The sequence below is a fragment of the Tympanuchus pallidicinctus genome, unplaced genomic scaffold, assembly GCF_026119805.1.
Source record: "Tympanuchus pallidicinctus isolate F22 unplaced genomic scaffold, pur_lepc_1.0 scaffold30, whole genome shotgun sequence".
Lineage (NCBI taxonomy): Eukaryota > Metazoa > Chordata > Aves > Galliformes > Phasianidae > Tympanuchus > Tympanuchus pallidicinctus.
In genome coordinates, this window is record NW_026294748.1 from 6007479 (window position 1) to 6030394 (window position 22916).

General features: G+C 60.8%; 3 protein-coding genes across 6 annotated transcripts; 1 reads left to right on the plus strand and 2 right to left on the minus strand.

The window, feature by feature from the left end:
- Positions 1–2170: 2170 nt before the first annotated feature.
- ROBO3 (roundabout guidance receptor 3) lies at positions 2171–11410 on the plus strand. Its single transcript, XM_052697183.1, has 24 exons — positions 2171–2473; positions 4061–4387; positions 4688–4845; positions 4914–5034; positions 5106–5244; positions 5766–5893; positions 6134–6258; positions 6334–6505; positions 6580–6788; positions 7021–7102; positions 7187–7352; positions 7435–7601; positions 7684–8082; positions 8158–8270; positions 8674–8845; positions 8947–9132; positions 9201–9342; positions 9411–9481; positions 9554–9727; positions 9800–9950; positions 10017–10178; positions 10742–10848; positions 10929–11177; positions 11250–11410. The coding sequence occupies exons 1-24, from the start codon at positions 2326–2328 to the stop codon at positions 11408–11410; spliced, it is 4029 nt and encodes a 1342-aa protein (XP_052553143.1). The 5' UTR covers positions 2171–2325.
- A 33-nt stretch (positions 11411–11443) lies between these two features.
- Positions 11444–17478, minus strand: ROBO4 (roundabout guidance receptor 4). Of its 2 annotated transcripts, none has more exons than XM_052697170.1 (13): positions 17032–17478; positions 16667–16945; positions 16454–16592; positions 16259–16386; positions 15466–15581; positions 15172–15391; positions 14973–15094; positions 14540–14711; positions 14311–14461; positions 14101–14231; positions 13467–13589; positions 13111–13390; positions 11444–13001 (listed from the first exon to the last, which is right to left on the minus strand). In XM_052697170.1, exons 1-13 carry the CDS (start codon positions 17141–17143, stop codon positions 11864–11866), a joined length of 3111 nt encoding a protein of 1036 aa, XP_052553130.1. In that variant the 5' UTR covers positions 17144–17478; the 3' UTR covers positions 11444–11863. The 2 variants fall into 2 exon arrangements, with proteins under 2 accessions (XP_052553130.1, XP_052553129.1); XM_052697169.1 differs by having other exon boundaries at positions 14973–15097.
- Positions 17479–17581: 103 nt separating this feature from the next.
- Positions 17582–22897, minus strand: HEPACAM (hepatic and glial cell adhesion molecule). 3 transcript variants are annotated; one of them, XM_052697172.1, is made up of 6 exons: positions 22562–22897; positions 20552–20893; positions 20036–20317; positions 19285–19947; positions 19147–19217; positions 17582–19071 (listed from the first exon to the last, which is right to left on the minus strand). In XM_052697172.1, exons 1-6 carry the CDS (start codon positions 22623–22625, stop codon positions 18853–18855), a joined length of 1641 nt encoding a protein of 546 aa, XP_052553132.1. In that variant the 5' UTR covers positions 22626–22897; the 3' UTR covers positions 17582–18852. The 3 variants fall into 3 exon arrangements, with proteins under 3 accessions (XP_052553132.1, XP_052553133.1, XP_052553131.1); XM_052697173.1 differs by having other exon boundaries at positions 19285–19355; positions 19854–19947; positions 20552–22683; XM_052697171.1 differs by having other exon boundaries at positions 20552–22897.
- Between the last annotated feature and the right edge of the window lie 19 nt (positions 22898–22916).

Consider the following 22916-nt stretch of genomic DNA (forward strand, 5'->3'; position numbering starts at 1 on the left):
CCCCGCACAGGCACGGGGCCGCTCATTTGCCCATACAAATGCCTTGTCATTACCGGCTGGGCCACCGTGCAGCTCCGTGCCTCAGTTTCTCCGTCCCGACGCCATCCGCAGTACGCAGAAGGTCCTGATGTGCAGGGAAAGGGCAACTCTGGCAAACAGGGATACGGAGATGAAGTCTCCATAACTGCTTTATGGGGGAGCGCCCAGGCACACAAGTCCTGAGCAAACAGCCGCTAATCGCCGAATTAAAGGGCAATTAGGTGCCCTGGCGGCAGAATCAATCTGCTAGCAGCCCCCCACTTGCTGTTTGCCCAGCTGATTGTGGGGACAAATAGGGGGATTAGGGACCAGGGGTTCCTTTGTCTGCTTTCCCCGACCCCACGAGGAGGGTACAGGAGTGGGGTCTGCGTGTGCCCCCCCCTTGGAGCCCATCACACCACCTCGGGCCAGGATGACTCCCAGGTTAACAGGGAGGGTTTTCTGCTCTGCTCCCAGGCCCAGGCCGTGCCCCTGCTCCCTGCTCAGCTTCTAAAGGCTCACAGATTCCCCAGTGCTGCGGCATTCAATATTCTGGCATCACTTTCAATTACCATTCCAGAGAAGCGTTCAGATAATAGTAGGATAAACCTGTTATTCTGCAGGTCACTTACTTCTGCTTTTTCCTAACAGGACTCCCCCAGCTGCTGAGTCCCATCAGGAGAAATGGGAAAGATTTGTGCTATTCTTAAATCAATATTTATTTGCTTTCTCTTCTTTGCCCACGAACAAGAGGGAGCGTGAATAATGCATGGCCCTGAGGACACCCAGGCAGGAGTTGTGCATCACTGGGCTCTAAGGATTTTTCTGGCTGCGGAGTTGTGCCCCAGAGAATCCCAGATATGCAGAGATGTGCACCCATCTGCAATGCCAGCATGGTGCCAGATGTGTGCACCCACCCAGGTGTGCTGCACTCTTCCAGATGTGCATCCAGGCCAGTTCCGAATGTGTGTGTACTTGCTGACAGAAGACCTCCAGATGTGCGGCCAGATGTGAACTCAAATTCCACTTACATTCATAGTAGAAAGCACACAAAGCATTGCTGTGCCTCCAGATACGCTCAGATGCAAAGCATCCATCTGTCCAGATGTGCCCACGCTGTGGCACACCCACACCTACAGATGTTTGATCAGCTGCCACACCGGGACCTTCCCAGCTGCTATCCTGCACAGCAGCTGAGCCCTCCAGCTATTTGAGTGCACAGCTGGATGTGAGCATCCCAGAGACCCAGTTTACCCACACAGGGTTGGGCATCAACCCAAGGATGCCTCCAGATAAGAACCTGTGCTGGTGCACATCTGTACCTCTCCTTTGCAGACGTTCATCCAGATGTGCGCACCAGAAAGTGGCTCTTCTGGGAGAGGGGAGCATGGGCACCTCCAGATGTGCACACACGCTTCCCTGTTTTCTCCCCATTACCCGTTCCCACCTCTTCTCTCCTCTGAGCGTCCCCTCCGATGCCAGCCACAGCTTTGTGCTTTCGCAGCCTGGTCATTAGCGGCACCGTAAGGAGCCCCTTTCCACTCCCGGGGGGTGCGCTGAGGGGCCGCAGTCGGGCTCCAATTAGCACCAGCAGGAGCCAGCTTCGAAAAGACATTGCTTCACACGTTAGCCTGGCACATTTATAAAGCGGCTAATTGCCAATTATGAATTCGGGAGATACGCTGCGACTGCAGAGCCGTGGGGTGCCGGCTGCCCCGGGGGCGCTGCTGGAACCGGGACCCAACACAGATTTTGGGATGAGCTGGGGATCCCCAGCTGCCTCTTCCTACCCTTCCTCCTTCTGAAGCCAAAGTGGAGCCCGACTGGTGGAGCTCACTCGGGACATTTCGACATGTCGACATCTCAGCAGCCGCCCCCCCTCTTAGATTCCTCCCCATTTGGGACTCCCCCACCCCATCCCTTTGCCCCTCATCTCCTCAGCCCCCACCCCCAGGCTACCCCCAAATAGGAGAGTCCCTTTGCCCCCACTCTAACGGTGACCTCCCCCTCCCCCCCCGGACACTCTCCCTCTCCTCTCCCCCCGCTCCGCACCGCTCTGGCCGCGCCCCCCTCCCCGCCGGGTCTGGGGGCGGTGCTGCGGGCTGGGCCGTGCCGAGCTGGGCTGGGCTGGGCTGGGTCCGGCCGCGCTGTGCCGAGCCGTGCCGGGCCGTGCCGTGCTGGGTCCGGCAGAGCCGGGCCGAGCCGTGCCGGGCCGAGCAGAGCCAAGCCGTGCTGGGTCCGGCTGAGTCGCGTCGTACCGGGTCCGGCCGTGCCGTGCCGAGCCCGGTCGGACCGAGCCGGGCCAGCATGCTGCGGTACCTTCTGAAGACGCTGCTGCAGATGAACCTGTTCGCGGACTCGCTGGCGGCCGAGATGTCCAACTCCTCCGAGCTGGTGCTCGGCATCAACGGCAGCGAAACCGCGCTCGACCTCCGCAACCTCACCGCCGGCAACGGTACGCGTCCGGCCCCGGCCCGGCCCCCACTCCCCCCGCTGTCCCCCTGTCCCCCTGTCGCGCTGTCCCCCTGTCCCCTTGTCCCGCTGTCCCACTGTCCCGTTTTCCCTCTGTCCCGCTGTCCCGATCCCGCTCAGACGCGGGACACAGCGCGCAGCCCCGAACCCCAGCTGGGGCTGACCAGGGACCTTCCCCTTGTTCCCACACCCACCGTGTGTCCCCATGCCGGGATCTGTCCCGTGTCGCCAAACCAGCTCCATTTTTTTCAAGCTTGTCCCCTGTCCCCAAACTGGGAGGGGCTCCTCATCCCCAAACACACTGTATGTTGCCGAGCTGGCTCCGTGCTCCCAGCCGAGAGCGACCCATGTCCCCATATCGTTCCCGTGCCCCAAACAGGAACTGCTCTCGCGTCCCCAGACCGGCTCCGTATCTCTAAACCGACCCCGTGTCCCCTAATTTGTGCCGATTCCCCAGACCGACCTCATGTCCCTCCGTCCCCACAGTTCGCTCCCGTGTCCTACAGCCGGGACAGACCCGGGGCACAGAGGGTTCTGGAGCTGCGGGGTCGTTCTCCTGTATTTAGAGCACTGTTTGAGTTTTTCCTTTTTCTTTGAGCCCGAACTTTTTGCTTCGTTTGGGTCCAAGGCGGCCGATCCGTGTTGGGAGCCCCGCGGGTCGCCCCGTCCCACCGCAGCCGGCTGGGTTCAGGGGGGCACGGCGCGGTCCCCCCCCGTGCCAATTAGCCCCGCGCCCAGCTGCGGCCCCACCCCGCTGTTCCCCCCCGACCCCCGGAACTCTGCAGCATCCGATCCCCACTGCAACGCATCCTGTTCCTATGGCAACGTCTCCCCCCGCCCCGCAGGGGTGCCCCTCCTTCCCCCCCCGAGTCCCTCTGCTGGTGCCACCGATCGCCACGACCGCCCCCAGCCCGGCTCAGGCTGGCACCTGCGTGTGCCCGGCACTGCGAGACAGCAGTGACACCGCGCGGCCGAAATCCGAACTGCAGCTCCGGCGCTGCCCCACGGCCAGGCGGCGCCGGGGCCGCGGCGGGACGCAGGGTGGTGGCACTGGGGCCACGCGCGCGATTTGTGGCTCCAGCGCCGCTCTGGGGGCTCCGTGTGCTCAAAGCTGTGCTCTGAGCTCTGGCACGGCATAAATCCAATGTAGTCACAATGAACGTTAATTAATTCTTCTGCCCTAACGGTAGGGATTTCCCTGGATCCATTGAGAAGATCTGTATACTCATTGGAGAGGGACGGGTTTTCCTTTTTTTCCTTTTTTTCCCCTTTTTTTCCTTTTTTCCCTTTTTTTCCTTTTTTCCCTTTTTTCCCTTTCCTTTCCCTTTCCTTTTCCTTCCTCTTTTTTCTTTTTCCCAGTCCCATGTCTCTGAGGTTCCACTCATTTCCTGCCCTGCACCCTCCTGGCCTTGCTCCCACTCCACCAGTACCCGGCAAGAGGACCAGGGAGGGGACACACCAGGGTGACACGGGGAGACACCAACACCTCTCTCCGCATCCTGAGCCCCAGCCTCTTTCCATCTCACGCCTTTCCACCCGCACATCTGGGCTATGCCGCACCCTTCCCCAGGCTCCCACCCGCGGCTGGAGGACTCCGCACCCCGCATCGTGGAGCACCCCTCGGACCTGCTGGTGTCCAGGGGTGAGCCGGCCACTCTGAGCTGTAGGGCGGAGGGCCGCCCGTCACCCACCGTGGAGTGGTACAAAGACGGAGAGCGCGTGGAGACGGACCACGAGGACCCCCGCTCCCACCGCATGCTGCTGCCCAGCGGCTCCCTCTTCTTCCTCCGCATTGTGCACGGCCGCCGCAGCAAGCCTGACGAGGGCATCTATGTGTGCGTGGCCAGGAACTACCTGGGTGAAGCCACCAGCAGGAATGCCTCACTGGAGGTGGCTGGTGAGCCCAATTGCACGATCCCCATCTCCACCCCCATCTGTGTCCCTGTCCCCATCCCTATCCCCATGGTCTCTGTGGTCCCACACATCTCCAGACCTACACCCTTCTGGCCTCGCCCCTTCTCAGACAGCATCTTAGGGGAAGGGTTGTCACTCCACTGTGTGCTGGAAAATGTCACCTCGGGGCTCGATTCGAACACTTGGAGCAGGGACTTTTTGCCCCCAGAAGGGGCTCCTGCAGCAAAAAGAGTGTAGGGATGGGGAAACCGAGGCAACAACATTGCAGCCTCTGTCCCTGCAGTGCTGCGGGATGACTTCCGGCAGTCCCCTGGGGATGTGGTGGTGGCAGCAGGTGAGCCGGCTGTGCTGGAGTGCATCCCGCCCCGCGGGCACCCCGAGCCCACCGTCACCTGGAAGAAGGACGGCACCCGGCTCAGCGACAAGGATGAGCGCATCACGGTGAGGGCCAGGAGTCCCCAGCAACCAGGTCGGTGTTTGGGCCTCCGCTGAGTGCGGCTCCCTGGCAGATCCGCGGTGGGAAGCTGATGATGGCCACCACGCGCAAAAGCGACGCCGGCATCTACGTCTGTGTGGCCACCAACATGGTGGGGGAGCGGGACAGCGAGCCGGCCGAGCTGGTGGTCTTCGGTGCGTAGGGACGGAGAGGCAGCAGGGGGGGTTGGTGCCGGCAGGGGGGGCTCACAGCTGCTGCCCCTCAGAGCGCCCCGCGTTCGGCAGACGGCCACAGAACCAGGCGGTGCTGGAGGACCAGGCGGCCGAGTTCCCTTGTGAAGCACTGGGGGACCCCCCGCCCACCGCCCGCTGGCGCAGAGAGGATGGTGAGCTGCCGGCGGGAAGGTGAGCGGGGTGAGGAGTTGGTGGGGGGCAGCATGTTGCAATCTGGGGCGTCTGCTATGGGATGGGTGTCCATGTAACCCATCCATGTCCCCATTGCACCCAAACCTTCACATCCAACATTCATGTGGCATCCTACACCATGGTGTCTCACATCCATGTGACATCCTGCATTCCTATCGCATTCCACATCACCTTTTGCATCCTGCACCTTCATTACATCCCAAATCCTGATCCAAATCTCTATCATATTCTGTACCTCTCTGATGTCCCACATCCCCCTCATGTTTCACATACTCTTCCCATCCCACATCTATAACACACCCCACATCCTTGTTGCATCCTTCACACTCACTGAGACATCATGCGTCTCCATCCCCATCTCCATCCCTACTGCCACCACGCCTTCCATCCTAGCTGCATCCTGCATTCCCATCATATCCCCACCGTATCCCACATCCCCGTGGCACTCTCGTGGCACCTGGTGCCCTGTCGGCACCGTGGGCTCTGGGGTCTCTCCCCAGGTGGGAGCTGCTGGCTGACAACACACTGAGGATCAGTCGGGTGCGGGCAGAGGATGAGGGAACCTACACCTGCATGGCCGAGAACAGCGTGGGCAGGTCGGAGGCCTCGGGCACCCTCATTGTGCGCGGTAAGAGGGGACCCCAAATGTGTGTGCAAGGGTTAAGATCACGTCAGGGTCAGGGTTAGGGCATGGAACAGCAGTGGGCACAGCTCTGAGCTGCTGGAGCTCAGGGAGTATTGAGACACTGCTCTCAGACATAGGGCTTGGTTTTTGGGTGATGCTACATTTGGACTCAAAGAGCCTCGGGGGTCTCTTCAGCTGGGGATATTCTGTGATTCTGTGATTCGCTCTCTCCCTTTATGTCAGTGCCCCCGCAGCTCATCACCCGGCCCCGCAACCAGACTGTGCCCCCTGGCCAGAGTGTGACCTTCCAGTGTGAGACCACAGGAAATCCTCCGCCGGCCGTGTTTTGGCAGAAGGAAGGCAGCCAGGTCCGTCCCCTCCCCACCCCCACCCCCACAGCACCCCACCGTGCACCAAAGCCTTCTGCCTCCCCCTCTGCCCAGACACTGCTGTTTCCTGGGCAGTCCCCACCACCTGCCAGCCGCATTTCGGTAGCATCCAGCGGTGCCATGACCATCGCCGCCGTGCAGCCCACCGACGCCGGCTATTACCTGTGCCAAGCCATCAGCGTGGCTGGCAGCGTCCTGGCCAAGGCGCTGCTGGAGGTGGAGGCAGGTAGGTGTGCTGATGGGTGGCGATGCTCCGGGCACCGAAACAAAGGGGCTCACTCAACTTTATCTCCATGGCAGCGCTTGCTGAGCCCCGACCGCCAGTGATCCGCTGGGGCCCCGCCAACCTGACGGTGCTGCCGGTGGGGGCCACGGTGCAGCTGCCCTGCTGGGCAGAGGGTGAGCCCCCACCCCATGTGGGGTGGCTGAAGGATGGGCGCACCGTGCCGGGCTCTGAGAGCCGCGCCAGCCTGCTGGAGAATGGCACCCTGCAGATCAGCAACATGCGGGTGAGCTGCACCAGCACAGGGGAACAGGGAGACACTGTGGAGCTGGGGTGGCACTGAGATGCACTGAGCAAGAGGTGGTGGGTCAAAAGGGTGGTGGGTGCTCAGAGCGATGGGCACCCAAGGTGATGGGTGCCCCAGGTGCTGAGTATCCAAGATGATCTGCACCAAAGGTGACGGGCACTCAGGGCGATAGGTGCTCAGGGAGATGGGACAGGAGCTGTTCTCCTTGCAGGTGACAGACTCAGGCCAGTATGAGTGCGTGGCCACCAGTTCGATGGGTGAGATGCGCTGGAGCGGGTCCCTGCAGGTGCAAGGTGGGTCATGGGGATGCAATGGGACCAGAGATGCTGTGGAACTGGAGACGCAGCTTCCGTGGATCTCAGTGCCTCCGTCTGCAGGTGATGGATCTCTCCTCTCCACACCACCCCCAGAGCCTGGCATCCTTCCAGGGCCACCCTCCACCCCGCTGGTCACCAATGTCACCAAAAGCAGTGTCACCCTGACCTGGAAAGGGAATGAGCAAAGCGGTGGCACTACAGTCACCTACATTGTGGAAGCTTTCAGGTACCCCGACCTCCTCTCCAGGTTCAGAGTGACATGGTGACGTAGTGCCACCTTGCCATGGGTCACCTCTATGCCCTCGCAGTGAGGCTGTGGGTGGCCCGTGGCAAACAGTGGCAGCCAATGTGGAGGGTGAGACACACACAGTGCAAGGCCTCACCCCTGACACCACGTACCTCTTCCTGGTGCGGGCACTCAACGCCCATGGGCTCAGTAACCCCAGTGGCATCTCAGAGCCCATCCGCACCCAAGGTGAGACCCAGCAGAGGTGCAAACAGACACGGCATCCTGGGTGCGCCCGCATGCCCACACACCCAGCTCTGCCCCTTTTCAGCGGACACCAGCCCCACGCCACAGGTGTCCCCAGAGCTGCGTGTGGCCGTGCACCTGCAGGAGCCCGTGGTGCTGCCGCCGGGTGCCGTGCGCCTCGCCTGGACCGTGAGCGTGGGGACACGGCGGGTGGGAGGGGACACGGTGCTGCACCTCCATCACCACCCTCATCTCCCGTGTCCTCAGGTGGAGCCCCCATCTCCCTCTGTGCAGGGATACCAGGTGCTGTACCGGCGGCGCGGTGGGCGCTGGGAGGCGTGGGATGTGCGGGCACCGGGCGAACGGGGGGCTCTGCTCACGGGGCTGCGCCATGGCCAGGACTACGAGGTGAAGGTGCGGCCCTTCTACCTGCACCTCCACGGCCCCGACAGTGCCGTGCGCGCCCTGCGTATGCCCGAGGCAGGTGAGTGTGGGGCTGGGGGTGCAGGGTGTCCCCGCCATGGGATGCACTGTGGCCGTGATGTTCCACGCCCCGCAGCCCCCAGTGCTCCACCAAGGGCTGTCAGCGTGGCTGGAAATGGCACCAGCGTCCGCATCTCCTGGCAGCCTCCACCGCCAGCTGAGCAGAATGGGGTCATCCTCGATTACCGAGTAAGTGGGGCCTGCAGGTCCCGCATCCTCCCACATCCCATATTCCCATCACATGCCACATCCCCATCAAATCCTCATCACATCCCACATATGTGTCATATCCATTATTCCTACAACATCTCACATCTCCATCCCATACCTTATCTTCAACATATTCCATATCCTTATCACATCCTGCATCCCACAACTTTACTGCATCCTATGACTCCTCTGCATCCCAATCTCCATCTCGTTCCACATCCCCATTACCCCCCATGTATTGATCTCAGCCTACAGCCCTATTACACCCTGTATCCCCGTTGCATTCTGCACTCCCATCGTATCCCATATCTCCATTGCATCTCGCATTTCCAGCACACCGCACGTCCCCAGCCCCCGTCCTAACACTGCGCCTCTGCCCCAGATCTGGTGCTTGGGCAACGAGAGCCGCTTCCACATCAATCAGAGCGTGGAGGGGACAGTGCTGGCCACAGTGCTGCGGGGGCTGGTGCCCGGCGTCCCCTACCGCGCTGAGGTGGCTGCGGCCACAGGGGCAGGTGTGGGTGCTCGCAGTGCGCCCATCTCCATCCGCATCGGTGAGTGCCCCATGGTGCTGCAGCACCCACGAGCGGGGATCTCTGTGGGGCTGGTAGCCAGGGATGGCTGCTTGGCACCGCTGGCATCGGTGTGCTTGCAGCACCCCCAGTGGAGCAGGACGTGGGGCCGGTGGGATGGGGCAGCATGGCGGAGCGCATGGCCGCGGTGGCGAGGCGGCCAGCCTTCATCGCTGGCGTCAGCGGTGCCCTCTGGCTCATCCTCGCTGGGTTTGCAGCATGGCTCTACAGCCGCCGCCGCCGCAGGAAAGAGCTGAGCCACTTCACAGGTGTGGATCGCAGCCTGGGACCCCCATCTGCTGCCCGCCCCACACTCACACAGGGTTTCTTGTTGCAGCCTCCTTTGCCTTTGCGCCCACGGGTGCATCCATGGGTGCTGTAGGGCCGCGTCACGGGCCCACCGCATCCTCACTGCCACCCCCAGCTCTGTCCACACTCACCTTCCCACACACCCCAGCACCAGCACACAGCAGCCCCAGGTAAGACCACATTCCCCCAGACCCGCAGCCCAGCCAGGGGTCCCCCATCACCATCCGTATCCCTGCAGGAATGCTCATCCGTGGCTGGCGGATGCGTGGCGTGGTGGTGGCCTGGATGCCACCGAGAGATACTACAACGGTGAGGGGCTGCAAGGAGCTGGCGGTGTGCTGGGGGTGGGACCAACCCTAATGGGGTGGCCGTGCTCTGCAGAGGCCGGCATCTCCCGCTACATCGCCCAGACGGAGCCCTTCGGGCCCGGGAATGCCGAGGGGCCCATCTACAGCAGCATCGAGGCAGGGGGCGACGAGCTGCGCACCTTCCACCGGCCCTGCTCACAGCATGGCCCTGAGACCCTGTATGGCCACTCAGCTCCCGGGCAGCACGGTAGGATCACAGCGGTGGGGGGACACTGGCACACATCCCTGTGCCTGCAGCCCCACGTCCCTCATCCCAAAGGGAAAAATTTGGGGAAAGCGGTGCAGACGCCGGTGCTGAGCTGGACCGAGCTGCTGCCCCCACCACCCTCGGCCAGTGAGCTCAGCCAGTACACTGAGGAGGAGGAGGAGAAGGAGGAGCAAGAGGAGATGGATGAAGAAGAGGATGGCATGTGAGTGTGCATGGCTGGGGGAGCTGCGGTGTGCTGGCTCCAGTGCCCACCCTGTGCTCCCCACAGATTGGGGCTGGAGGAGCACTGTCCTTCCACTGAGGATGCCCCCCGGCGCGCTGCCTCCTCACCTGCCACCCCCACGGGCTGCTGGGCCCCGGCTGCAACAGCCTCTATGCCCCACGAGGACACTCGCAGCCTGCAGCGTTTCAACAGCCCCCGTTCACCCCGGTAGGAGATGTCACATCACCCCTCACCCCATCGCCCCACCGGCACAATGGGATCATCACCATCCGTGCATGATGCTATCATGAGCCTGGGCTAGAACAGCCTGCCTGGGACATGGCAGTCCAGCCGTGCCGCCATGCCACTGCCCAGCTGTGCTGCAGTCCTGCTGTGCTAAGCAATTCAACCATGCAGCTGTGATCCATCTGTGCCATTGTGACCCAGCAGTGCTGCTGCACTTTAGTCGTGTCACTGAAATTCAGCAGCACTGTTGTTGGTCAGATGTGCTGTTGAAATCCAGTTGTTCAATTGCATTCCAGGTTTGCTGTTGGCATTCGTCTGTGCAGTTGCACTCCGGCTGTGCCTCTGTGATCCAGCTGTGCCGCTGCAGCCAGGCTGTGCCATTCAGTGCAGCCACACAGCTGTCATCCAGACATTCCATCCTACCCCACTGTGCCATCGCTCTGCTCTGCCCTGACACAGCACAGCACTGGGGCGTCCCCCGTGTCCCCTTCTCCCCCCACTTCTTTCCGACAGCTCAACATCACTCCGTGTCCCCTCTTCCTCAGGAGGCCCCCGCGTGGCACTGCACCCTCACCCAGCCCCCCGCTGAGCCCCCGCAGCCCAGACACATGCAAGGGTCCCGCGCCCCGAGCCCACCGCCCCCACGGCGCAGGTGAGCCCCACAGTGCCGGCACAGGGCTTGGGGGGCCTTCACTATGTGGAGGGTGCCTGACGTGCCATCATCTCCCTCAGGGAAAACACGCTCAGAGACCCCGAAGGGCCATCCAAAGCCCAAAGGCAGCCGCTACCCTCGGGAGCAGTGGACAGGAGGTGGGTGCGTGCCCAGAGGGGGCCGGGAGCTGCCCGCAGCGCTCAGCCCTCGCTCTGTCCCCGCAGCAGACCTGCCGCCGCCCCCACTGCCGCCTCCGGGCGAGATCCCCTCTCCCAGTCGGGAGACGAGTGGAGTTGAGCGTAGAGCTGCCCACCGCCCGCCCCGCCAAGGTAAACTGGGATTCGGCCGCAGCGCCAAACCGCCGGCAGCGCCGCCAACCCAGCGCCGTCCCTCCCCGGCAGGTGACGTTGTCCCCTACAGCAAACCCTCCTTCCTGGCCCGCGGCTGCTCCACCGCCGGCAGCGCCTCGTCCTGCGGCTCCTCCGGCTCCCGCGGGCACGGCTCAGGGCGCAGCCCCCGCCCGGACCCCCTGGCTCCCCGCCCGCCGCAGGAGGAGCGATAAAGCGGCGCGGGGACGGTGACACGGGGACGGGTATGCGTGGGGTGCTCGTTCATTTCTGTCTGTAAATAGGTGTGCACAGAGCCAGAGGGTGGGGGTCAGCTTGAGGGGGTTGAGGATGCACTGGGTGGGGACAAGGATGGGATAGATGAGGGGTGAAGACACTGGGAGGAACAAGGATGTTTGGGACAGTCGCTGGGGATGGAAAGATGAGGACCCTGGGGACAAGGCCAGCTGGAGGGGAACATGAGCAGAGGGCCTCCCACCCACCTCAGTGCTCCCCAGCTGTGCACGTAGAGTTTGCCAGCAGAGAGCCCCTTCTGGGGGAAATGATGAATAAAGCTGGATTGTAGCCAAGCTGGGAGGGCTCTGGCCTCAACACTGCTTTAACACAGGGGCTGCCACGCTTCTGTCCCTTCTGTCCCTGGAAGGGAGCCCACCCCACTGGCTGCCCACTCACGGCATCCCCATGAGGCTGCCCATCCCTATCCCCTTCCCTGTCCCTGTCCCCAGGGCCACCTCCCCGCACAGAGGGGATGATGCCAGGCCGTGCAGGGGGGCAGCAGCCCCCTCACCACCCCCGTCGACGTCCTCGAGGCTGAAGCAGAGGCTGTCGACGGCCACAGCCAGCACACGGGCAAAGCTGGCATCGAGCAGGAAGGAGCCATCAGAGGAACTGGCCAGGCTGCAGCGGGTGCTGGGGACAGTGTCCTCCGTGACAGACCCCCATCCGTTCAGCAGAGACCCCCCCGGCGAGCCCTCATGACCCCACACCTCGGGCTTCTCTTCCTCCTCCTCTTCCTCCTCCTCTCCCTCGCCCATCTCAGAGGCGGGAGGCCCGCAGATGTACCCGTAGGTGTGGGGAGGGGACAGGGGGCGGGGCACAGGGACGCGCTGGGGATGTGCTGGGGACACCTCCGGCCTGGGGGTGTTTGTGGGGCTGTGGGCCTCCTGCACCCTCTCCAGGTCCTCGGCAACCCTCTGCGGGGTGAGGACCCCATCACTGAGCGCTGGTGAGAGGCGGCCGGACTCTGGGGACACGTCTTTGGTGGCCATCAGCGTGTCTCTGAGCACAGACATGTCCCTGGGGTTCTGGGGGACCATGGACATGTCGTCAGGGTGCCTGGCTGCTGGGAACATATCTCTGGGACACCTGGTGGCTGAGAACATGTCCCTGGGGTGCTGAGTGAATGGGGACATGTTCTCCTGGACTGTGGTGGCCAGGGAGTGACTGGAGGCTGGGGACAAGTCTCTGGGGCTCCTGGTGGCTGGAGACTTCTCCTTGGAGTGCCCAATGACTGGGGATCTGTCCCTGGGGCACCCAGTCACCGGGGACACATCTCTGCTAGGTCTTGTGGCCAGTAACATTTCCTTGCGGCTCACAGTGGCAGGAGACATATCTACGGGGCTCCTGGTGACGGAGGACTTGTCCCTCTGGTTCCTGGTGTTCTTGCTGTTCCTAGTGACTGGGGACACAGTCCTGGGGCTCCTGGTTTCTGGGGACATGCCCCCAGGGTTCCCAGTAACCATGGACATGTCTTTGGGGTTCCCAGTGACTGGAGAAGTGTCCCTTGAGCACCCCATAGCTGGGAACCTGCAGGCACATAGAACAAGTTGGCTTTTGCCACTGCAGCACCTGACCGGGGCAGGGAAGGGGGCAGCCTATAGCACCCGGGGCATCCCCTAGAGACACACAGACTCACCGGGTCCCCATGGGGTGCCAGATGTGCGGATGTCCTGTAGGTGCCACCAGCATCCCAGCACCAATTGATGCCACCGAACTGCGCCGTGGTTTCGGGGAGCTGATGGTGGGCAGCCACCATGGGTCCTCTCCTGCTAGTGCCGTGTCACCATCCTGTCCTTTCTGCTGAGGCCATCTGTCCACTGAGTCAAAATGTGTCCCCCACTCCCCACCACACAAGGGCACGGGAATGGCCCTGAGCCCAGCCACCGGCACTGGGGAGCTGTGCGTACGGTCCAGCTCTGCATGGGGACACAGCCATCAGCCACCATCCTGCTGTTCCCAGCATGCCGCCCCATCTCCCTGTCCTGTTCCCACCTCGCTTGCGGATGTGCTCCCACAGTGCCAGGCTGGACGTGCTAGTTTTGGGGTGTTCTCTGCAGAGGTGGCTGCAGCTGGGGGTCGTCGCAGGGCTGAGGCTCGGCAGCTCTGAGGTCAGGGCTGTAGGGGAAAAGCTGTCAGGCTTGGGCACCCACGGGTGCTGAACCTGTGAGCCCCTCCATCCCAGGCACCATCTGTGCCAAATGGGGGCCAGTACCCACTGTGTGTCCCAGGCGCTCTGTAAGAGGCATTGAGTGGGGATCCCACAGCATCACCTGAGAGTCTCACTAGATTTGGTAAGAGTCCCACAGCATCATGGGGATGAGGAGGTTGGAGGTAGAGGATGGGGTGGCCATAGAACCTTGAAAGAGAGTCTCAGGCACCTGGGTGGGCTTCCCAGGGCAGTACTTGGGCATCCAATGGCACTGGATGAGGAGTCCAAGATACTCTGTGAGTGTCCCACAGAACCCTGGGATCCCCAGTGGGGATCCCGTAGCCCTTTGGGGGCATCCCAAGCATTGGGCAGGACTCCCATAGCACCCTGTGGTGAAGGGTTCCAGGCACGGAGTGGAGGTTCTAAAGCATAGGGGGGTCCCATAGCCCTGGATGGGGGTCGCGACACAGGGCTTACGAGAGGGCTGGGGGTCCCTGCTGTCGCTTCCCAGGAGCCGGCTGCTGAGGCTGCTGCTGCCACTGAGGTTCTGAGGAACACAGACAGGTTTCCAGGGGCTGCTGAGCCATGGCACATCAGCGTCCTTCCGCCTGCAGGGCAAGGGTTGTCATCAGGATCCCACCCCTCCTGTGCCAGAGAACCCCACAGATCCCCACCACAGTCACTCACCCGTGTTGTGCCATGGAGTCCTGGCTGGCGCGACGCTGGCAGATGAGGAGGAGGAGGGCAAGCAGGGCCAGCCACAGCAGTGAGCCAGTGGCTGCGATGACTGCAGGCTGCTGGAGCACCTGCACCACTCCAGTGCTCCCTGCCATCATCTCTGCAAGGGCATAGTCGATGTCACCCTGTGCCGCTGCTCTGTTCCCTGCTGCATCCCACAGCAGACCCCTTTTCCTACCCAAGACGCCACAGGTGACGTTGCTGGGCATCCCCAGCCCTGCACCATTGAACGCGGCTACTTGGATGCAGTATCTGGCCCCAGAGCCATGCAGGAGGGTCTCCAAGCGACGTGTTCCTCCGTCCACTGTACGGTTGGTGGGTTGTAGCCAGCCCTCGCCCAGGGACCAGACCTAATGGGTGCCGATAGGTGAAATTCCCTTGAAGAATCCCCTTGGGATAGATTCTCTTGGATGACTGCCCTTAGAAACCCCCTTGGATGGATTTTCTTGGATGGGCCCCTCTTTGATGGTCCCATCGGTTTGACCTCTTTGGACAGTTCTCCCACCTTGGATGGATCCCTCTTGGATGGAACCCCACCACGAATGTATTCTTCCATGGATGAAGCTCCCTTAGATGGAACTCCCATGGATGACACCCTTGTCCCCTCAAACCTGGTAGCCTCGAATGATGCCATTGTGGGCATCAGGAGGAGGTGGCTCCCAGCTCACAATAACGGTACCATTCCCTGGTGCAGCCTGGCCCACGGTGACACGCTGGGGTGCTGCGCTTGGCACTGCTGGGACAACAACACTGAGCCCCTAAGACCTTCACATAGCTGCCCACATCTCCCTTCCCACCAACCCAACCTACCTTCCTCAGGGATCCAGAGGTGCCAGCTGTTGCTGTCCAAGCCCTGGGTCCCACCGGCGTAGGGTCGGACCTTGAACTCGTACTGGTAGCCCCGCTGGAGTGCAGGGATGACGGTGCTGAGCTCCCTGCCCACGTCCTGCTGGGACCAGGCAGTGCTGGCAGGGAGCAGGCAGCGATACAGCACCACATAGCCCTCTGGAGCTGGCCCTGGTGTCACCATCTGGATGGAACAAGAAGGGTTATGGGGACGTAAGGAGAGGATCTTATTCCACCACTCGGCAGAGGCACACCTACCTTCCAGCGGAGCCAGACAGTGCCGTTGGTGGGCAGCGCAGTGCCGTTGTCCAGCTGCAGCTGCACAGCCAGCAGGTTCCGCCGTGCGGCCTCCCACCGGCCTGCCGGCAGCTGCCCTGCAGGAAAGAGCGAGGATAACGGTGGCTCCTGCACCCCAGAAACACTGGAGACCAAGATGCCTCCTCACGTGGTTACACTTAAATGGACCCTTCGGATGAAGAGCTCTTGAACGGCCTCCTCCACTGCATCCCATGGTGGATTCCCACTGATGCATCTTTCTTAGATGAAACCCTTGGATGGATATCTCTTGGCTGGATCCCACTGTAATGAATCCCCCCTGACAGAACTCCCTAGATGGATCCCCTTGGAGGAAGCAGCTTAGTTGAATCCCATTTGTCCTCTTGGATGGTTCCAAAATGTTCCCCTTTAATCCTCTTGTGTGGAGTCTCCTTAAACTGACCCCTACTCAAGTGATTCCCCTTGAATGCACCTTGTCTGAATGGAACCTTTTGGATAGATCCTGTTGTATGGAATCCTGTAGATGGACCTACTCATACAGAACCCCCTTTTGGAAGGATTCCCACCCCCTTGGCTGCATTCTTCTTGAACGTATCCCCTGAGATGACTGTTAGATAGTTGATGTTGATGGACGCCCTCGGATGGACTCCCTGTGGATAACGCTTTGGATGAACCTCTTTAAAGCAAACTCAGTGAAACTGAGCTCCATGAGATGGCCCCCATCAGCTGCCCCCTCAGATGCCCCCACGTGGTGTCTCTGGTGGTCCCCACTGACCTTCCACACGGAGGCGGGCGGTGGCGGCGGCGCTGCCCAGCTGGCTCTGGGCTGTGCAGACGTAGGCACCGCCATCGGCTGCCGTCACCGCGTAGAGTCGCAGCGTGTGCTCCTGATCCACCTCGTGCCTGTGGACACCAACATCCCATCACCCCGTGTCACCCACACAGGAGAGATGACCTCACCGCCTCCTACCTCCCCCAGGGCAGATCCCCGCTCTCCTTGTGCCACTGAACCCGCGGTGCTGGGTCGCCCTGCGCGCCACAGCTCAGCTCCACCATGCTGCCGGCCACTGCTGTGACATCACTTGGCTGCCGCACGATGACCGGCTTCTCTGCAGGGAGGAGACATCGGGGAGGTGACGTGGTGCGTCTTTGTGCCCCAGGACCCTCATCCACTGCAGCTTACCCAGGATGGTGACTTGAGCACCCCGGCTGTGCCGCTCGCCTGCTGCGTTGGCTGCCACACAGACATAGACCCCCGCGTCGCTCCTGCGTGCCGAGGCCACCCGCAGCTTCCCCTGGGTGAGCTGGTGACGGCCCCCAGCCAGGCGCAGGGTGACGCCGTCCTTCCTCCAGGTGACGCGGGGCTCGGGCTGCCCGGCGGGGGGCACGCAGTCCAGCTCCAGCGCCTGCCCTGCCACGACCACCAGGTCCCCGGGCTGCAGGCGGAAATTGTCCCGCAGCTCTGTGGGAGAGGGCACACGTCCCTTGGTGGAGACACCTTTTAGGATATCCCCCACCCACCCATCACCATCCCCATGATGTCCTTACCAGCTGGGCGCTGGGTGCTGTGTGACTCCATGTCCCCTCCGGAGGGATGGCAGCCCCCCAGGCACAGTGCAGTAGCCCAGAGCCCCAGCGCCATGGCCCAGCCGCCCTCCATGGCCTCCCACTTTGTCCCTGGATGCAGTCCTTCCCGGTAGGGTACAATGGCCGGATGCGAGGGACGGGAAGCACTGGGGGACGCAGTCAGCCTGGCTGGAGGAGCAGCCAGTGGGCTGCACGGAAGGGTGGGTTAAGGAGAAGTGAGATCAGCATGGGGCGGGGAGGGCTGCAGGGCACAATGCCATAAGTAGGGACTGGAGTGAACAGTCTCAAAGGAGCACTGCAAACTAAAATCTGAGGGAAATTTCAGCATTTCCCAAACTGTCTTCGGGTGCTACTTCCCTCCAACTTGGTATTTCCCCACCAGCTGTCTTGCTGACCTCGTTCTTGCTGCCTGAACGGGTGCACTGAGTTGGTTCTTCCCAGCTGCCACCCGTCTTCCTCACATTGTCCCCCCTCCCAGCACACCGCCCCAACACACTGAGCACCTTGGAGCTGGGTAACACATGGAGTTTATTGGTTAGTAGCATCCACGAGTGCTTGCTCACGCTGAGCACCACGGGCTGCCCCAGCACCTGCTCTGGCGCCCCGGCCCTTCGGCTCTGTCCTAAACCTACTCTTGGGGATCCTGCAGCAATGCATGTGGGTGCGCTGAAAAACAGGAGATTTTCACAGAAAATCCAGAGGCAGCAGAGGGTGGCTGGTGGCTGCAAGGGCACTGCTCACTGCTGGGACTTGGGCCCATGTTTGGGTACAGTGCAGCCAGAGGGCTGGGGGCCTTTCCGCTGGTGTTGTGGGTGTGCGTGCGCATGGGAGCCGGCACACCAACTGCGTGCATAGGGTTGTGGTCATGTGCACAGTGCTCTTGCACATGCATAACATGTGCATGCTCTGTGCATGTTCTTCTCCCACACTCCATGCACGCTCCTTCCGCACGCCCCATGCTTTCTGAACACTTATGCTCTCTACATGCTCCATGCACATTTGGAGAATACTCCAAATGCTGGCACACTCTCTGCAAATTGCACACTTACCTGCATGCTCCATGCACATGCCATGCACACATTCTGCACAAGTACTTCTGCTATGCAGTCTGTCTGGTGTTAGCTGCATGCTTGGTGCACGCTCTCTTGACACGCTTTTGACATGTTTTATTTATGTGCTCTTGCACGCTACCTTTGCACGCTGTGTGCATTCTGTCAATACACTCCTGTGCATGCTCTCTTGCGTCCTTTGTACATGCCCTCTCTCCATACTCCAGGCTGCTCTCTCCACTCAGTCCATGCACATTCTCTTGCAGGCTCTGTGCACACTCTATCTGCATGTTCTCTCCATATATTTCATGCACCATCTCTCTGCATGCTCTGTTCGTGATATCCCCACACAATCTGAGCACACTCTCAGCATTCTCCTGCATATGCTCCTGCACGCTCTCTTTGCACACCACATATGTGCTCTCTGCATGTTCTGTGCACGCTCTGTGCACACTCACTCCGTGTGCTCCATGCTCACTTTCTCTGCAGATGGCATGGGCTCTCTGTGCATGCTCCACATATGTCCCATGCATGTGTGTGTGCGTGCTCCCCATGCGCCCCACACCCGGCCCCACGGCCACTACAGCAACACCCCAGCGCCCCAACAGAGTGGAAGGGTGCAGCTCCGGCAAAGTTCAATACCAAATTAGTGACTTTCCACCATGCCCTGTGTCACCCCTCCACGCCTGGGCCAGGCCGGGCCATGCACGTGTTCCCCAGCACCACCGCTAGCTCAGGCACTGATCTCCAGGGCGCTGCCTTCCTCCTGTTCACGGATGGCAGGGACCCCGGTGGCCCGCAGCAGGCGCGCAGCAGAGCGGGATCGCGCAGGGGAGCCGGGGGGTGAGCGGGGTGGCCGGGCTGGAGCAGGTGAGCGATGGTAGCGGCGAGCCCCGCGTCCTGGTGAGCGCCCAGCGGGTGGTGATGAATCCTCCTGAGGTGCTGCAGTGTCCTGCAGGGACAGCATGGCACTGCGGTAAGCGCAATGTTCCGGACTGCCCGCAGTGCATCCCCGCCACCCACTCACCTGCTCCTTGAGGATGTAGAGGGCCAGGGGGGTCTTGCGATCATGGTCGGCACCACGCGGGACGGTCTCAGCTGCGGGAAGGGGAGAAGGTGGGTGCCCACAGCGCGGTGCTGCCCATGCTGCCAGCGCCGCACTCACCCTCGTGCTTGGGGTGCTCCTCATCCTGCTCTGTGTAGTCAGGGGGAGGTGGCTCTGCTTGCTGCTTCGGTCTGGAGAGTGAACAGAGGCTGTGATGATGGTGGTCATGGGTCAAAATTATAGTAACCGTGACAGTCATGGTGGTGGTCATGGTCACGGTCATGTTGGTGTTGATGCTGATGGTCATGGTCACTGCCGTGGCGGTGACGGTAATGAGACTAATGAGAGAATGGCCCCAAACACAGCCATGGGTGACCATGGTGCTATAGGGAGAGTGGAACAGGGTGAGATGGGATAGGACAGGATGGGACAGAACTGGGTGACGTGGGATGTAATGGGATGAGGTGAGAAAGGACAGAACGGGGCAATTTGGGATGGGATGAGATGGAATTAAATAGGATGAAATGAGACAGAATGGAGCAGGATTACAAGGGAGGGGAGCAAATGGGACGAGACGCGACAAGATGGAATGGAGAAGGGAAGGATAGGATGGGATAGAATCAGGGAAGATAGGATGGGATAGGTTAGGAGAAGGATCCCTTTGTCTCCTGTATTCCCCCAAGCCATACTTCTTGGAAGGTTTCCAGCAGGCACAAACAGTCACCAGAGTTACGAGCAGGAAGATGCCACCCGTAGAAAGGATGATGTAGAGGGAACTCCGGCCTAGGAGAGAGCAGTGAGGAGGAAATACCCCCAAAAGCTTAACCAGCAGCATCTTCCAGCAGTGGCCAGCTGTGGGGACACATCTTACGGTAGACAGTGAGCTTCACGGGGACACTGCGGCCCTGGCTGATGGGATTCTCCACCAGGCAGCTGTAGATGTCATCATCTGCCATGAGGACACGAGTGATGGTGAGGATCTTCTGGTCAGGGGAGAGGAGGAGGCGGGAGTCGTTGTTCAGCGGCCGCCCATCCTTCAGCCAGGTGTAGGTGGGCTTGGTGCCATTCTCGTGTGAGCAGTTGAGGGTGAAGAACTCGCTGAGCTCTAGCACTGTTGAGGAGGCCACCAACACTTGTGGCTTTGAGATGGGGACTGTGGATGATGGGAGCCCGGGTGACACCAATGCCCTGCGGGACATGGATGGACCCAGGGGATGGGGAAAGGACCTCCAAACCCCACTGGGGACATGATTCGGCTGCAAGCAAGCCAGAACCATCTCTCCATATGGCCAAACTCCCCATAACTCTCTGCTGCCCAAATCCCTCCCAGAACAAAGCTGTCCTGTTGGGAAAACCCAAACACGTCTGGCACCCTCCTTGCCCTTACTGTCCACAGTGAGGTTGATGGTCTTCTCGCCAGTGAAGGTGTCATCAGTGATGGAGACCTCCACCTCATAGCTGCCCTCGTCGGCCAGCTGCAGCGGGCTGATGAGCAGAGAGCCATTCTCCAGCACGCGGATGCGGTCTCGGTAGTCGGGCCGCAGGTTGCCGATGATCTCGGTGCCGATGGACTGGACGACGGTGACGGGTTTGTCCCGCTTCAGCTGCCACTTCACCACCGGTTTGTCGGGGCTGGCGCTGGCGTAGCGCACTGACAGCAGCGCCGCTTTGCCTGCCGTGCCGCGCACCAGTGCCGACGGGCTGGTGATGTTCACCCCCGCCAGCAGACCTGGGGATGGGGGGAGACAGCGGGCGCCGCGTCCCGGCTCTCCGAAAAAGGGGAAATCCCCTCCCGGAGCTGCGGCAGGCATCCCCAAGAAGCCCTCGACTGCAGCACCCCCATTGTTTGCAGGGAGTTCTTAAAAAACGCGTGCGTTGCCTCAAAAAAGTGCATTGCAAGGGTTGATGCAGCTCTCTGCAAAATGCATTGGAGGGGGTTGATGCATTGGTTGCATCAGGGTCGATGCAATCATTTGCAAAGTGCATTGAAGTACTGACAAGAAGTGCGTTGGTGGGGTTGGTGAATCCCTTTCCAAATGCACAGCGGAGTGGATGCAACCCTTGCAAGGTGCACTGCGGGTCTGATGCAACTCGTGGCAAAGATGCATGCACAGGGATGACATTTTTGCACTGCACCCCCTGTAGAGGATGCTCTTGTGCAGCCAACACTCCTCCCTCTGTGCACAGCCACAGAGAAGGGGATTGAGTCCCCGTGTCCCAGTTTCAAAGGGACCCATCAGTCCCCATCACCCCATGGGGAAATGCAAACTAGCTGAGCTCAAAGCAAGCAACAAACAGCTTACAAAACTGTTCTTTGGAGAAAAAGAAATAAATACATAAATAATGGGTTTACTCCCCAAAACTCCTATCTCCACCAATTTGGGGACTTCATGATTCTCTGTCCAGATGGCATCACTCAGAGGTGAACAAATATCAGACTGAACAGGGGAAATCAGCTGGGGAGGGTGAGGAGGGAGGCGAGCAGAGCAAGAAAGGGTTTAAACAAGCTCGAAAGTCACGGGACCTATTGGTATGCAGCATCCGTCCATCCGCCCTCCCCAACAGCCATGAAGCTCAGCCTTGAAAAGGCACTGCGGGGTGAAATTCTGGGGGAAAATCTGGCTGGAGGTCTAGGATGCAACCCCTGCCCCATCCCTCAAACACAACTGGGTGCCTGTTTTAATCCCACTGCTTTGTTTTTTCAGGTTTTTGGGGGGATAAAGGGAGGGATTTAGAGAGCATCACACAAACCTCTCCAAAACTCTAATGCTTCCCCAAAAGGTCAATGATTTCTTCAACCCCACCCCCTCCACTCCATGTAATAAATTTTGGAGTTCAAAACTGATGCAATTTGCATCCTCAGTCCGACATCATCTGTGCTCCTTATGGGTCCAAATTTCAGAGAAAGGGTGCAAAACAGCAGCTGCCTTCCTGCACCAGGCCCAGGGTGGGGGCTAGTACCTCAGGGGGTGCTGAGTCCCCACAATCAGTTTTCTGGGGGGGATTTAGGGAATTTGTGATACTTTGGGGTGAGCTGCAGCGGGATGGGGGTAACGGGAGATAACAGGGGCAACCAAAGGGCTGTGAGGGGAAGGTGAAGAGTGAGCAAGAAAAGAGCTGGGGAAGCCAAGGAGCTGCTGCCAGAGCACGGGGGGCCGCCCCCCTTCCCCCCTCCCACAGCACAGCCCACTTTCCTGCAACGGAGTTCTTTTCGTATCTTTCAGCCCCGATTTCCCCCTTTCCACCCCTCTGCCAAGAGAGGTAGCAGCACCCATCCACCCCACCGCCCCCTAACCGTCCCCGAACAAATCCCCCATTACATTCCGTCCCACCCCATTGCGGCGAAAAAAGAAAGAGCGGAAAGCAGCGCGGTGCAGGCGGTGCCAGCCGCCCCTACCTGCATGCAGAGCCAGGAGCCAGGCGGCGGGCAGCAGGCGCGGGGTGCCCACAGCTCCCCACATTTCGGGCCGGCTGCGGGGCCCTGCTCTGCCTTGCGGTCCCGCTCCGGGCACGTCCCTCCGTGCTGCTGGCCCTAAGCCCGGGCAATTTTTTTTCCCTTTTTTTATTTGTCCCTCGCACTCTCAATAGAGCCCTGTGTGTTTCGCCTCCCCGGCAGCCCGAGCTGACACTTGCTTGGGGAGAAATCACCCAGATTTGCAATTTTCTGCCCCCTTTCCATGGGATGGCTGCAGAGTCCCGTGCGATTTGGGGAGCAGGGTGCCACGTCCCATTTCCTTGTGCTTTTTTTGCTG